At 40.3% G+C, this 16,241-nt stretch overlaps 2 protein-coding genes across 4 annotated transcripts in view; both read left to right on the plus strand.

Annotated features, from left to right (window-relative positions):
- Nucleotides 1-1,637: 1,637 nt before the first annotated feature.
- Nucleotides 1,638-14,696, plus strand: LOC109956162 (phosphatidate phosphatase LPIN2). Of its 2 annotated transcripts, none has more exons than XM_020593075.1 (20): nt 1,638-1,718; nt 4,803-5,003; nt 5,109-5,204; nt 5,319-5,584; nt 5,836-5,943; nt 6,111-6,222; nt 6,354-7,167; nt 7,304-7,397; nt 7,662-7,849; nt 7,963-8,056; nt 8,173-8,242; nt 8,414-8,503; nt 9,391-9,446; nt 9,634-9,784; nt 9,896-10,044; nt 10,167-10,253; nt 10,699-10,851; nt 11,457-11,571; nt 12,003-12,106; nt 13,103-14,696. In XM_020593075.1, the coding sequence occupies exons 2-20, from the start codon at nt 4,812-4,814 to the stop codon at nt 13,251-13,253; spliced, it is 3,090 nt and encodes a 1,029-aa protein (XP_020448731.1). In that variant the 5' UTR covers nt 1,638-1,718; nt 4,803-4,811; the 3' UTR covers nt 13,254-14,696. The 2 variants fall into 2 exon arrangements, with proteins under 2 accessions (XP_020448731.1, XP_020448732.1); XM_020593076.1 differs by having other exon boundaries at nt 6,114-6,222.
- An 85-nt stretch (nt 14,697-14,781) lies between these two features.
- The window catches only part of trim107 (tripartite motif containing 107), an 8,337-nt gene continuing 6,877 nt past the window's right edge, over nt 14,782-16,241 (plus strand). The window contains exon 1 of one of the 2 annotated variants that reach the window (XM_020592659.1): nt 14,782-14,855. The gene's annotated coding sequence lies outside the window, so the exon portion shown is untranslated. Of the gene's footprint in view, nt 14,856-14,924; nt 15,116-16,241 lie in introns of those variants that run through there. The other variant, XM_020592660.1, reaches the window with a different exon arrangement.

Consider the following 16,241-nt stretch of genomic DNA (forward strand, 5'->3'; position numbering starts at 1 on the left):
TTGCAGTTTTTCACATTATCATACAGAATATATCTTCTGTCTGTAGTTTATTCAATAAGTTGCTCACTGAGTTTAATTGTGCTGCAAAACTTTCAGTAGTGTGGTGGTTACTACTAGATTAGTCAAAGAGGTTCTGAATATATAGGCAACCTATTATTTTTCTTAATGAAAATATCAGTTAAAGAACAATCATTTTGCCCCATTTGGGCAATTAAAATGCCTTTTCAAACTCTTGTTGGTTAAGTTGTGGGTCTTAATTTAGTCAGGCAGTCAATGCTGTGGATGTTCAATACAGTTACATTATTATTATGAACCCTCTTCATGTGCACAGCTGTACCCCATGCATTTTCCAGTGACCCATGTTGTGTCTAACTATTATATAAAGCGACTGCACTCAAGGTAACTACTGCACTGGCACTATATGACAGTTTGTGTTCACAGATTAGATGATAAGAATCTTAATTTATTTGTATTAGGTGTGCAAATACAAATGTAATCTAAGAGTGGGTGTATTTTGTAAATTATTTAGTAATTTATGTATGTTATTGATGGGCTCGGTTCCTGTCTATTGACATGAGTCAGCATTAATGAGTGCTACCGGTGTCACATGATCACACAGGGTAAGGTAGAAATACAGGAGGTGTGCCTTGAGTTAATTATACTGAAGAAACCGGTGATGTTGAAATGTCTGTTTTTGATTCGATTGTCAGCCATGTGATTTTTTTAAAGTTAAAAAAATAAACATTTTGAGGCATCAATCAGAGCAAAGAAGCCCCTATTTTTGATCCATGTTACATCAGGATACTTTATCACCATTGCCTCAGGAGATCCTGTATATCATCCTAGTCAGTTCCCCAGCTTAGGTTAAGGATGTTTTTGCTGTCCGACACCCGTGGATTCACAGGATAAGAAGATTTCACGGACTGAATTTAACTCAACAACATCAGAATCAGGTTACAGCAGAGATGTAGCTACTAGTCAAACAGTGTTGTGTGTGTCTGCTGTTGGATGGAGCTGGGGATGTGTCAGATTACTGCGGGCTGACAGTCTACAGTAACATCTCCGGCTATTTTGCTGTTGTTTTAGAGCTCAACAGAATTCTAATAGTAAGACATGCTGGATATAAGGGTGAATGAAAATATCACCAACCCTGCGTTTCAAGTAATTTCTGTAGCAGTATATTGAAAGTGATTATCTGGGTTAACACTGTTCCATTTAAAACCTGAATTTTTGACCTAGCAATTTGCTTCATCCTGAGCTGCATTTGGGAAATGCATTTGTCCACGTGGTAACATTTTAGGTTGTTCTTGATTCCATACTGGAGGGTTAGAAAACTGTATTTGTGTGAGGATCTTGGGGTTACACTTTACATGTTTGTGAGATTTTGTAACCTGTTTGTTTTAGTTTAACTAAGATGCTCTGTTTTCAGGGATATGGATATGACCCATGAACAGGTAAAATCTAAATTTGCCTGTAAGCTACAATGGGATTTCTGAATAGCAAAATATTACCTGACGTGACAATGACAATTTAAAAGCCTAATCCTCAGGCAGCTTTTCAAGCTTTCTTTACAAATTTCTGTTAGGGGCGGGTCTTGCTTTCTTTTCCAGTTTGTTCATTGGTTGTTGGAGTAATTGACTTGTATTCGCGCAGGCGCGGTACAGCAGGAAGAGTCCGGGATGGCTGTTGTTTTATCAATTTGAAAAGCAAGTCCAAAGGTAAGCCGCCCTCTACACTTTATCGCCACCAATAGAAAGATATGAAGTGTCTGTAATGTGTGCAGCAGACGTGGACAGAGTTAGCAGAGTTGTGTACTTTTTAAGGGAGGTTTGATTTGATTTAATTGACATTTCAGACAAGTCAAGGTGTAGCTACAGTCTGTGGTCAAACAAAGCAAATTCTTAATGAAGTTCTGAACAATACATAGCATTTGTTCTAAATGGGACACATACCTAGTTTAAGAATGTGTGAATTAGGGGAAGAGCAAACGTGAATCTTGGGTGTGTTGTGTGTTGAAAGTTTAGTGACCAACACTGAAAATCGACACACTGTAAACATTATGCGTAAATGCTTTGCGGAAGTTAGTATAGTTTGTGGTGTAACTCTATTTATAAACACTTGGTACAAATCAATACAAGGGTACCTTATACCCAACAAACCTGTTTTTAAAACGTTTCTAATTCTGTCTCTTACCGTCTTTTATTCATGTTTTTTCAAGAACTGACTGACAGAATGAATCAGCATTAGGCCTAATAAGCATTTAAGTAACCTAATTAAGCAAAAACATCAAAGTTGCTAATTATTCACCTTTTTGAACTTCATTAAAAACTTTATATTTTAAATTGAGCGTGTTTCAGTTTTGGGTTGCCAGATACTACAGAAGCTAAACAGTTTATAGAAACTATCTACAGATTGATACAAAATGAAAATAATTGTAAGTTCTAGCCCTTAGTATCAGTGTCGTCAGATTTATTTCCTCATTGTGATGAAGTAAATTTAAAAGTGGTGAAGCTTGGAATTATGCCATTTTAGCATAGGAATAGGTTTTAACATGTTAGAAACGGCATGTTGCTACAGATCAAATATTGGATCCTTTTACACATTAACCTCCTTTTCTTTTCTTATTGCTGTGCATTTCACTACCATTGTCTGCTGTAAGCCTTTATTCACCTTGCCTCCTGATACACCTTGTTGTTTCAGTCAAGCATAGATAGATTAGATAGACGTTTATTTATTGTCATTACACAGTGAAATTCTGTTAGCAATCCTGTTGGTGCATTCACACATACTAGAAGTATAACTAATAATATAAACATTAAAATCCCAAACTAGAATGAGGAAAGAGTTCAAATATTGAGCATTTAAAATGTGATAAATAAGGGGGCAGCTGTAGTATTGCACTTGAGGATATTCCACACATGCAAAAAATTTTGGATCCATTTACAAATAGTGCAGTGCAGTTGGTTGGCACATAAAATAAGTCCGTTCAATATCCCTCTAAATCATATAAATTGGAAAAGAAACTTCCAAATCAGAAGGCATCTGCAATGTTGGATCAGTCACATGATAGGCCAGGCTGGGGTTTTCCTTTTGTTTTTACACAGCAAGGCTGGTTAGCTACATCATCTCAAATGTTTTCTCTCTGTTAGACCAGGTTTTTCCACTGAGACCTGCCTTTCTGTCATGTCCTCTTCCATCAGCAACACAGGCAGTGATATTCATCAAAATGTGGAGATTATTTGCTTGAGTTCCTCCCAGGTTGGCTAGGCCTATGAAGGATTTCTGAGTGTTGGTAGACATGACCTCTGTAGTCTCTTTTGTCTTTGATGGCCCAGAGAGCTGTGGTCAAGCCCAGAAACTGTGTGGTTAATCAGTTTGTATGTGTGTGTGTTTTCATGCCAAGCTTGTTTGAATAGCCTGTCCGGCCTTTTAGAAACTGCTGGTTGGGCTGTCATGTGCAGTATAAGTGGGGAACTATGACAGTAGGGTGTGTATGTATAGTGTATGTGATACTGTGTGAGAGAGTTTGTAAATTAATATACTAGGACTCTCGCATGAAATGATACATGTTACTTCTTGGCTTGGAGCAGAGAGCACTGTCATCTCCAATTACCACTTGTTTATCATAGCAGATGCATAATTGGCTGTACAAACATCTGAAAATGTCAGCTGTCAAAGCTAGCAGGATGTAACCTTACAGCCACAGATAGATACCGGGGGAGTTGAGTAACTAAAGCCTCGGGAGACAGCTGAGCATTATGGGGAATGGAGCTGACGGGTTGCACCAGTGGAAATGGAGGTAAAGTTTCTTCAGACTGGTCCCAAGTTCCTTTGGTGGGAAAATCCTTTATATTAGTGGTGTATGGCAGGAACGAGCTCAAGGTGACACAGCCTGGTTGGAAAGGAACATCTGCATCATTCTCTGTGGGTAAGACATCAGACTGGTAACGTGAACTTCCGACATATGACAATGAAGACAGGTTTAATTCATTGTGTAGGTGTTTGTTATGTGATACATCGGTCTGTTGTTCTTTTTCAGGTACATGAAAGTGGATCACGATAATGTAACCCATTATCACAGTGGAACATCCTGATACATGTCATTATATAATAAATTTGATCATCTTGCTTTGTAGCAAACCTTAAAACTCCTGCCTAATGCCTTCACCGTTAGGGTGTTTTATTAGCTTGTTTTAAAGCATGAGTTTGACAACTGCCAAAATTACAGTGGGCGTTACCTCCTATGGGCTCCAGTTTATGCTGTTCTGTTGTTGCAGAGTAAAAGTATTCATCTTAAGTGCTCCTTTTGAAATTGAGCCTATGGTTGTCTGTGACTGTCTAAATGTACGAGGTCCTCATAGGCCACCCAAAGAAGCATGTTTGTTTCACATACGTAAGCTAACTTGGCTGTCTAGCAACTAAGCCAAATAGGATGTTGTATGTAGCCTTTAGTTTGACCTTTTGACTCCATGTTGCACTCGGTTTGCAATCATTCAAGGGACACTCTTCTGTGTAGAACTAATCTAAGTGGACAGGTTTGATGTTTCTTGGACTAAAGTGCTGAAGCCTTGTGATATGTGATTCTTCTTTTGTTTCTCTAAAACTTTATGTTTATATAACATCACCATTGGACTGTCAAAATAATTCTGTAATATAAATGGATGAAATTATTATTGAGTGCTGCTGACACTGAAAAAGAATTAAGGATCAAATTGCAGACTTCAGGTAATACTTAATGCAGACACTCGTTTCTGTGTCTTGCAACTGGGCCTCGCTATACTCAGTTTTGTTTTTGTTTCCAGATCCAAACCATGAATATCGTGGGCCAGCTGGCAGAGACGGTGTTTGTGACAGTGAAGGAGCTGTACCGTGGCATTAACCCTGCCACTCTCACTGGAGGGATCGATGTCATTGTGGTGCGACAGCCCGATGGATCATTCCAGTGTTCCCCTTTTCATGTCCGCTTTGGCAAGCTGGGTGTGCTGCGATCCAAGGAGAAAATTGTACATCTTTTATGTCTTATTAGATTATTTAAACTCTGTCCTTTTTTCTGTTAAGGAGTTTGTGTTTGGTTATTGTCAGACATACATTTCTTGTTGTGATTTTAGGTGGATATTGAAATAAATGGAGAATCAGTTGACCTGCACATGAAGCTGGGTGACAATGGAGAAGCTTTTTTTGTGGAGGAAAATGAAAACATGAAGGTAAAATGGGGTTGTAAATGATGCCTTTTTAAAAATATCATTTGTAACTTTGCATTAGTTTTGCAGTCCAACATCTTGTCTTCCACACTGTGAACTTCTCCTGCTCAATCCCAGGTCCCAGCACATCTGTGCACCTCCCCAATTTCTCATGAGGTCCCTGAAGAAATGGCGGAGGCCCCTGAGGGATCCTCCACTGCTTGGTCTGCCACCCGCAGAAAGAAACGCCGCCGCAAACGCATGCGATCTGATACTCACCTGAGAGAAGACACCAGCTCCTCATCCGATGAGCCAGAAAGAGAGAAGGAGTGGGAGAGAGAAAGTGATCAGGCAGGAAAGGAGAGTCCTGCTCAACACGAGTTTGTCACAGCATTGCAAGTCAGGTCAGTGACGAAAACACATACCACTTTGGATGATTAGGAAAGTATGGCATCATATTTCAGCATTTTAGTCACTGTTCAGTTGTCTGTGCAGGGCAGCCCCTGGCAGAACAAAACTAGGAACCGAAAACAGCATAGAGATACATACCAGGATGTTGATTCTCATTGGGGCTGTTGATACGAGCAACTCATGTGGTTCAGTATTCACATAGAGTTAACACAGTATTTAAAAGACATCTCATTGTGTGTTATAGCAAATCAGTTTACTATTCGCTGAGTGAGGAACCATATGAGGAGCTGGAGGCCATACAGACCTGGGATACTTATCCACACTCAGGCAGAGAGGGGTCACCCTTGGAAAGGTGAGGAAGGTTCACCTTTACAATAGAGTAACTGGTTTATTTCTTTGTATTGAACAGCCTTAAAAGGAGGCATTTTGAGAATCACTGTCAGAGATAAACCCATATGGATTTAGTTTTTCTGTTCATTTCATTATAGTTTCAACTCTGTTTTTCTGTTTATTTCGCAGCAGTGTGTTTAACAGCCAGCCATCCTCTCCTAAGAGCGACTCTGAGCTCTTTGTTAAACCCCCAGAGCCCTCTGGCCCTCAGATGCAGTGGAGCTGGGGAGGTTTTCCTGTGGTATGGAAACATAAAGACACACCCACACATACACACAGACAGATGTCTTTCCATGGTGTAGTGATGCTGTACGTTTGAGGTTGCCATGCTGACACAGTCTCAGATTGCTCTCTCTTCCTTCCCTCTCACAGGTGTGTCAATCAGAGAGGATGCCGGTGGAGGTACAGTGCATCTCCCCTTCGGGCAGTTCTCATTTTCGCACTATAGAGAGACAGGGCTCCTTTGACAATGGCTTGGAGCCTGTTATCAGCTGTGGCAGATTGGGCAGCGTAACAGTGATCAAACCCCAACCCAGAACGAACTCCGTAGAGCCAAGTAGCCATGCCATGCAAGCCACACCTTTATCTGAGGAGAAAAGCCTTCACATTGCCCCTTTCACCCACAGTGACCTCTCCAGGTATTGTGCATCACCACTGAAGACTACTGTAGACTCAGTCCAAACACTTGAAACTACATTTGTTGCAGAGGAGAACAGAGACTCCCCTTCTTATTCCACTAGTCAAATTAATGGCACAGATTTCCTTGATGGCAAAGAAAGCACAGTCAGTGTTGCGCATGTGACTGAGACAATTAGTAAAATGAGTGTGGTCAGTGTAACCAAGCCAGGCAACGAACAGAAACGAGAGAGAGAAGACTGCACAGTTACAATAAGTAGCACAGAATCTTCAAATGTCCAACAGCAGGGTGCTTCATCTGAACACAGCGAACAGGGTCTGAGCAGTAGTCACCCTGTCAGTGAGGGGGACAGTGGGATAGATCCCTGTGCTGAGGGAGGGGAAGAGGATGGCGCACCTGGAGTAATGGATGGGTCACGCAGAAGCTCACTAACCAAGACTGCCCCAAAAGCAGAGATGAGAGATGCCGGGGCCAGCTGGGCTGCCACAGAGGCTTCAGCAGTCTCCTCTGAGGCAGCCTCCAAAATGGAATGTCAGGACAAGAAGAAAGGTGAAGTATTTCTCTAAGCATTTTTGTTGTTGCTTTTTCATTTAAGAAAAGCCTATAAACTCATTCAGACTCAAAAAAACATCTTTGTCAGTTTATGTTCATGTTCATCTGTGGTTTTTGTGTCATTCTGTTACAGCTAAACGTAATTACCATCTAGGGCCAACAGACATTTACTTGGATGATCTGACCTCGCTAGACCCAGAAGCGGCTGCACTCTACTTCCCCAAGAGGTAAGAAGAAACATAACGCATATTCTTACCAAAGTGCTGTGTAAGTGGCTCACGTTTAATGATCTACTGTATGAAATCTGTATTGCAAAAAAAAAGATGACTTAAAGATAAATGAACCGAAAGGCACATATTCAGTGATGTCACCAAATCCCACAGTGATTGAGTTCTACTGAAACAGTAACTCAGCAACTGTGCTATGGTTTCTGTTAAATGTTTCCTGACATTGGAGCATAACTGATGTGAAATGAATTTGCATTTTCGCAGTGACGCAGACGGAGCGTTTCAGCATGGAGCAGAGCAGGGCTCCTGCTCAGGAAGCCAGTCACCTCAGTCAGTGGGCAGTGGGGCCATGGACAGCGGGACAGAGTACCTGTCTGATTCCGCCTCCTACAATGTGGATATCAGCATGTCACTCTGTGGACAAGAAGGCGACACGAGTCAAATCACCCAAAGTGAGTGTGAGTGAATGGGTTTTCTGTGTCTGCACTGTTAGAGCACAAAGGAAATGGAAGTCTCTTCCAATAGCGTTAAATCAGTCACCATGTTGCTGCTTCTCCTACCTCAGAAAGGTTTAAGGAGCACATAGTGACATACCAGGATTTCACCAACAATCCAGGAATCATTGAGGATCCTAATCTAGTCATCTGCATCAACTCCAAGTACGATTTTTTTTTTTTTTTCAAAAATGTATTTAGAAAAGTACCATTCACAAAATGATCACGCTCAGTGAGTTTATGTCCATGATTGTTTATCAGTTGGCTTTTATCTTTCACAGCTATTACAACTGGGAAGCGGCTGCTCCAATGGTTTTGTCAATGACAGCCTTCCAGAAAAACCTGCCCGAGGTATTTTATTGTTTCTAAACTAGACCACAGTGATGTTAACTTTATGATGTTTCCCTAACGCCCAGTAACCAGCATTAGTCAATGTGATCGGTGAGCTCTTAGGAACTTCACAGTATTTGTCAGACAAGACTAATGCATGTGTTGCCTTTTTATTATTTCTGTGTCGTACAGACTATAATAGAGCAGCTGGTAAAAAGTAAAATGCCCAAAAAGTCTGGACCCTGGTGGTTCTGGAGGAGAAGCGACATGGACAAAAACCAGGTAAATGCTTCGGAACTCTTGTTGATGGCTGTTCACTGAGTTAAGAAACATTACATTTGCACCTACAAAAATCCAAAATGTTTTTTTTTTTACACTCTCATGAGTGGCCCTGTTCCGTCCTTGTAAGAATAAGGGTAACAGGAATAAGGGTGGTAGAGAGGGAAGTGATTAAAGGATCAGATCAGGAAGGCGTGCTCGGCTTTTAGCCGTAGAGATGATGCATTTTTTAAGGCCACATTTTGTTCAGTAAGATAATCTTCACAACTGTACATCACTTTTATGATGTTTGAGCCCCAAACAAATGACCAGAAGTAAAAATTTAGTGTTAGGCTATAAACTGACTAGACCACGATCCCATGACTTCACCATCACCAACTTGTAATTTGATTTATATTGCTTACCTCTACTACAAAATCCTTTCCTCTTAGTGTGACCTGATCTAGTTAGTGATCATGGCTGTGTCAGAATAGTTTGCCAGTCTGCGAGTTTAAACATAACGAGGCTGTAAAGGCGTTCTAGGGAGCAAATGAGTCTGTGTAAAATCCCAGACAGCCTCTGTAGTCTCATTTAGCCACTTGTTAACAACTGCCTTTTTTAAGATATATAGATATGCATTAAAATCACGAGTGTGATATTTACTGATATATTTTATTTAATAGAACAAAACGTGAAAATGTTTTGGCTTTGTTAACCACAGACCTTATTTCAGGCATCTCACTAAAAACCCATTCAAAAAAACCCATAACTTCAGGGCGAGGGAACCAGAAGTGCAAAAATGCCAACTCAGTTCCGGGTTTTAGGACTCACTACTGTGGCACTCTGTGCCAGTTGGAACATTTGTTTTTGTTTGGAGTGTCACTCATAATGTAACCTTCATGGTTTTTCAGCAAAAACAATCAGAGGAGCAAGGGGAGCCACTGGCAAGTGATTCTTCCACAGTAAAGTAGGTCACTAAGAAATGATCCAGCACAATTTAATGAACTTGACAAAACCTTACACCTGGAGTGTTTATTTTCATGCACAAATCATTACATAATTTCATTTGTCAGTATTTTTGAGTTATTAACAATTATCAATGAATGGAAAGACAAACATCATTCATAGTATTTGTGTATACGTTGTTTCCCCAGAGCCACACTGGAGGACCCCGACAGTGATGAGGCAGCAGGGCTCGCCCGAAAAGCCGTCATTCCTTCAAGCATATCCACAGAAACTCTTAGCACCGTTCAGTGTATCAGCCAGATGTACCGTAAATCACTCCGTCTGACCTCTGAACAGATAGTAAGACACACCCACACAAATATATTTGATTCTGCTATGAAATAATAACTAGAGGTAGACCACTTTTTACTGTGAGTTCATCTACCTAACTCTAACCTCTGCCATTCCCAGGAGCACTTACACTTGCGTGAAGGAGCCAACAACGTGGTGTTCAGTGTGACCACACAATACCAAGGCACCTGTCGCTGTGAAGCTGCCATCTATCTGTGGAACTGGGACGATCGCGTCATCATATCAGATATAGATGGCACCATCACAAAGTAAAGAAAATGTTTTTTGCAGGCTGTGTTGTACAGATAGACATTTGGATACAAAGCAGTTCAGTACAGGTGACCTACTTCTGATAATATTATGAGGAATCTTCCATTTCTGTTGCCTGCAGGTCGGATGCTTTGGGTCAAATTCTACCTCAGTTTGGGAAGGACTGGACACACAAAGGCATTGCCAAGCTCTACCACAAAATACACAAGTATGTGATGTGACTATTTTTTGGAGAACACTTCTAGAAGAGTATAAAATGTCATTGACTTTATTAGGCTTTCTACTCTTTCTTTTCTCTCCTTTTTTTTTAAATCAGTTTCGTTTAATAAAATTTCAGACACATTACACACACTGTACCAAGCAAAAACAAATCAAATTTATCTCCTGCCGATGATTCTGTTTTCATTGTAGTGGGAACTGCCTGTATAATCTAGATTGCCAGATGTTTTCCTGTTTGTTCTCATTTTGAATTCCATTTGAAGTGCTAATGTCACACTAATCTGGAGAAGCAGGATTCAGTACAGTGCATGTGTTGAAATGATTGGATGTACTCAGCTGCTGAAAGCCAACTCAGTTACAAGTAGAAATGGAAAACACTTTCCTTTTTATCTTGTCAAACTTACATGTAGATGTGGGTATCCCTTTCCTTGCAGAAATGGCTACAAGTTTCTGTACTGTTCAGCGCGGGCTATAGGTATGTCTGCCATCACTAAGGGCTACCTGCAGCGGGTCAGTGACAAAGGCACGGCCCTTCCTAAAGGCCCTGTAATCCTCGCTCCCAGCAGCCTCTTTTCAGCACTACACAGGTAACTACTAATAATAATACACTTTATTTAAAGCACCTTTTAGGTCACTGAAATCTGCTGTACTGCCGCTGTCTGTTTGAGGTATTACCTCTGCTGCTTTCTTGTCAAAGAGCTCATTAAATGATATTAAATGACTGCTGCTGACCTCTACATCAATCTAGTAAATGCTAATCCTCAGCTACTAAACTATGAAATGTATGCAATTGAAGAGTGGCACAGTGGAGCAGTGGTTAGCACTGTTGCCTCACAGAAGGAAGGCTCAGGGTTCAAATCTGGTGGCCAGAGGGACCTTCCTGTGTGGAGCTTGCATGTTCTCCCTGTGCCTGTGTGCTTTTTCTCTGGGTACTTTGGCTTCATCCCACAGTCCAAAGACATGCAGGTTAGTTTGATTGGCCATTCTAAGTTGTCTGTAGGTGTGCGTGGTTGTGTGTTGATGTGTGTTGCCCTGTGATAGACTGGCGACCTGTCCGTGGTGTACCCTGTCTCTCTTCTAATGTTGACTGGGCTGGGCTCCTGCCTCCCCTTGACCCTCTACAGAATAAGCAGCATAGATAATGGATGGATGTTGACATTTGAACAGATAATGACCTGTCTAACCTTTGCAGAGAGGTTATTGAAAAGAAGCCAGAGGTGTTTAAAGTTGCTTGTCTCAGTGACATCAGGGACCTGTTCAGTCCAAGGAGAGAGCCATTCTACGCAGCCTTCGGCAACAGGACAAATGTAAGCAGCACTGTGGAGTGGCTTTTTATACAGCAGTAGCCTTCAGAAATGTTTTTTGGTTTTTTTTTTAATATAGATTTTCCAGGTGCCTAATTGCATATTTGTTGATGTTTTTAGCCTCTAGCACAAACCTGGACTTATACATGTAATCATAAGACTTTGTGCATTTTAAAGGAAAACTACACAGTTATCATACAGTTGTGCACATCTCCAGTACTCTATCAGGTAGAAATGAAGTGTGACAAATATAAAAGTAAAATCTGGAGCTTGCTTCTAGGTATGAAGTAAACACTGACTAATCAGTTTTGATTATGGATTAGTTCAGTTACAACCAAACAATCCTTTAGGCATTCATAGAGACTATTAAGGCTGAAGTGACACTGAAGCTCCTATCTGTACCTGTATTAATGTTGCTGCCCTCGTTTTTGCAGGATGTTTATGCCTATAAGCAGGTCGGAGTGCCTGACATCAGGATATTTACTGTCAACCCAAAAGGAGTGCTCATCCAGGAGAAGACTAAGGGATACAAGTCATCGTAAGTGTGCACCAGATCATGGCAAGGGAGCGGATATAAACAATGTATATGTTTTAAAGGATGTGACTGTGGTAATTCTTAGTGGTATTAGAAGATGAATATCAGTGCCTGTCCCCCAGTGAGACTTAATGAATGCGTTAGACTGCACTGTTTCATTTCCGAAACAAGAACCCATGGCATCAAATAACCTAAGATGATCCAATAACATAAAAATTTGTTATGTAAGTGTGTAGCACTGCAAGGATCACTCAATTAATTAGTCATTCATCCATCATCACAAAATCCAATTTTTATTATGAAATAATAATTTTAGTGATTTGTTTTGAGCAAAAGTGCAAAATATTTGCTGCTAATATTAATGGAATGTCAGGATTTAATTTTAGCATTTTTTAAAAATAAAATAAAATCCTGACATTCAAGAAGCTGTAAGCAGCAAATATTTGAATCACTTTATTTGGCCAAGTATTTTACACACACAAGGAATTTGTCACCGGTACAAAATATGCTGATGTTGGCACTGTCCCTGCAAGGCGGCTGCTGCCGTCATCAGGAGCAACTTGGGGTTCAGTGTCCTTCAGGCACACTTCAAAACGTGGACTGGGGAGAACAGTAATCGAGCCGCTGACCTTCGATTAGAGGATGACCGCTCTACCTCCTAAGCCACAGCCGCTCTGTTTCACTGTGGCATACGTGACTTAAACTGTATCCTTGCTCAGAAAAAATAAGATATTTAAAATGTCACCGTAGGCTGTGGGAAATTCTAACAAGCTTTTTTAAAAATAATTTTCGGAGTTTTTATAGACAAAACATTTCATTGGTTTACTGACAAAATAAATGGTAGATTACAATGAAACTAATCATTAGTAGCAGCCTCACAGGAGTGCAGCTTCTAGAATGCAGATTTTTGTGGACCATACTCTTTTGTTCTTTTTCTAGTGTCTATGTTTGTTAGTGGAATTCTGACCATTTTCATATTGTGTGTGTTGTATTTTGCAGGTACAGCCACCTCAGTGAGGTGGTAGAGCACTTCTTCCCTGTGCTCTCTGTCAAGGGCAGCGTATCCTCTAGTTTCCACTGCCCTGAGTACAGTAGTTTCTCCTTCTGGAAGGTACCTCTGCCAGAGCTGGACCTGGATGCACTGCTGTAGAAACATACCTCCATCTAACAAAATACATATACAGATATACTCTGCACGGTGTCTCTTCTCTTCATTCCCAGAAAGGCATTTGAATGTATTTTACTAGCAGGCCTGAATACTGCTTCTGATAGACCTGCCAAAAGGCAGAGCCTGTTTTATGAGCCACTGAATAAACTGGAACATAAAGAGACATCAGTCCCTCCAGACACTGCCTTGGAGATAGCGCCAAATAATATGCATGGACTTGCCATTCAAAAAGCCAAGTTCATAAACCACTGTGCAGTATTTATTCTGTGTTCTTACACTGACCGTGACCTATTTGGATGTGAGAATCCTACAGTGGACAACTGGATAAAGATGCCTGTGGACTGTTCCAGTGTTTTGTGTATACCACTATTATAGTCATTCCAAAATGTACATTTAACCCGAGCATTGGCATGATAATTCTATCACCCATTCCAGTTCTAAACATGACATGGACCAACAATATATTTGTACAGAAGTAGAAGAACTTTATTGGAAGCATGAAGTGCACATGTGAAAACTTAACTACGGTGTCTTAGCTGCTACTGCCTGCTTCCTGTGACTGGTCTGAATATTTGATCAGCGCACAGCTTTTACCTAATGACTGTAAAACAGGCACATGTAGCTACAAAACAAACCTATTGTCCCTTATTCAGTGGAGAGAAGAGATATTGTAAATGGTCTTATACTTACATAGCACTTTTCTATGCAATGAAGCATACTCGGTGCGCTTACTATTTAGTCTATGTTGTTGACAACAGAGACCGGCTATGGATTTGAGGGCTGTGAGGGGGAGTGTTTATAGATATATGTGAGATATATGTGTACCAAGCAATCAAATACGATGTTAGGATGCATTTTAAATGCTTTGGCTTATTTTAGAGTCTGTTGTAGTGTAATAGGTATGAGATGGTGTTTTCCCTGACAAGTGTTGAGCACTGTTGCTCTGGTCAAGCACGGGTTTGCCTCAGGCATGAAAATCTCTTAAAGCTCTGGATGGGAAGCTAGGTTTTAAGTGTAATAATGGTTTAATCAAAGCTGAATGTGCATTAAAAGCTGTTTTTTAGGTATAACAATGATTTTAGTTGACTGTGAGGACTGCAGTGACAAATTGATCTGAGCATATGATAATCATTGTGAAATTGCACAAATCACATTTCACATATTTTACTCTACCAAGCTTAGAAATGTTTATACACTACATGAATGCAGAGGTGGGTCAGACTGACAGGGAGTTTTTTTCCAGAGATGGGGTTACTGTATATTTAAACTAGTGATTTAGCCTTCTGCTGCTGTGCCTTTGTACTATAAGGGCACTATTGTATTTGTTTTTGCATATTTTTCATCAGGCAAATGTGCAGTGATGCATTGGAGCCAAGGATGTTGCTGTTACTTTTTTTTAAATCAAATAAATGGATTTTAAATAGGCCTTTCTTTGTCCTCCATTTGTCCACATGTTGCTTTAATATATGCTTAGTTTTGTTTTTTTATACTTTATTGCCAGAGTGCATCAGTAAAATTTCCACTTCCTACTTTAGCCAACTTATCTTAGTTTTCCAATGAAACAACGATGTTGAACATTTTAATGTAAGTATAATGTACATTATTTGCATATACAAGTTGTGTGGGGTAGTGGGGCAGAGTGGGTAAAGACACACAGGCTGTATGAAGTCAGGCTGCAACATGTTGCTCAAGTTGGATTAGCTCACCGAGCTCCAGTGAGGCAGGTGAGGGTGTTTGTCAAAGGGGCAGTGCTAGTGTATATGACAGCTGAGCCACTGAGTCAGGGCATTTTGTTGATTTACCGAAACAGGAAGAGTCTACGCGAGGCGGCACTGTGGCAATAGGTAAGTTTTGTTTTGCTGGATAGCGCCTTTTTAAATAACGATGGACAATCTATATGTAGATTAACGGCCACTCGTGCGTCGCGTGAAGTGATACACATAACGCTTATAAATGATAATAAAAGAGATACACATAACGCTTATAAATGATAATAAAAGAGAAGGACTCGCTGTTTTATTAGGGAGCAAATTCAAATAATCTGAAATCACACCTATACCCTGCAGCAAAATGAGGTTAACTTTGTAAATCTGAAGGAAACGGGTAGGTTTTGATTTGGCCACATGGAGATCCTGCTCGGTGGAAACGGAAACTTAACCGAGCAGTAAACAGATGCATTGCTGGTTGGTGGGGCTCTAGGCCTCCTGTAGAGCCCACACTGCGCTCCAGTGGCGCATGTAAAAACAGTTGATATGACAACACACAATTTTACACATAATCCAATATCAATTTGCTTATACCTAGTACATGCTTGAATGGAGTAGGAAGAAGTCAGACTTATCCAGTCCTACCCCATGACAGCATCTTACCATCATTGGTTTGCAAGCAGTAAATGATTCACTTCTACCCACACAAGTAATATACTAAAAAAGATTCTAACAGTGTTAACATTCTTACATAATTACATTCTTAAATAATTATCTTCAACACCACACAAGTAATATACTAAATTATTACGAAATGTACACCACACCCACAATTGTCCATGTAAATAATCATTGAGCCTGTTCTTGCATATATCTTGTTTGACACATACCTTTATATTTATGTTTAACACTCGTCAATTCTAGTACTGTTTTTTATGTCTACACTTAAATTATTCCATAGTTTTACCCCACTTATGGAAATACAAAATCTTTTTTGGGTTGTACGTATAGCATGAATTTTTAAATTTAACTGACCCCTTAAATTGTATCCCCCTTCCCTTTCATTAAATAGTTTTTGAATTCCACCAGGTAATAAATTGTTCCTGGCTTTTATATTACTGTCACACCATTTCTTTATCTTCTCAAGTTCCTGTGAAACCCGTCCAGAGAGTTGCTGTAGGTTTTCACCCGATGCCCATATGGTAGTGTCATCCGCAAACAAAACCACTTTCACTAAATCAGAAACCTTGCATATATCATTAAT

The sequence above is a fragment of the Monopterus albus genome, unplaced genomic scaffold, assembly GCF_001952655.1.
Source record: "Monopterus albus unplaced genomic scaffold, M_albus_1.0 scaffold18.1, whole genome shotgun sequence".
In the NCBI taxonomy this organism is placed as follows: domain Eukaryota; kingdom Metazoa; phylum Chordata; class Actinopteri; order Synbranchiformes; family Synbranchidae; genus Monopterus; species Monopterus albus.

Coding starts and splice junctions, on each gene's coding strand:
- LOC109956162 (XM_020593075.1), top strand. CDS start 4,812: ATGAATATCGTGGGCCAGCTGGCAGAGACGGTGTTTGTGACAGTGAAG. Junction 8,504..9,390: donor GCGACATGGACAAAAACCAG/GTAAATGCTTCG, acceptor ATGGTTTTTCAG/CAAAAACAATCAGAGGAGCA. Junction 12,107..13,102: donor ACTAAGGGATACAAGTCATC/GTAAGTGTGCAC, acceptor TGTATTTTGCAG/GTACAGCCACCTCAGTGAGG.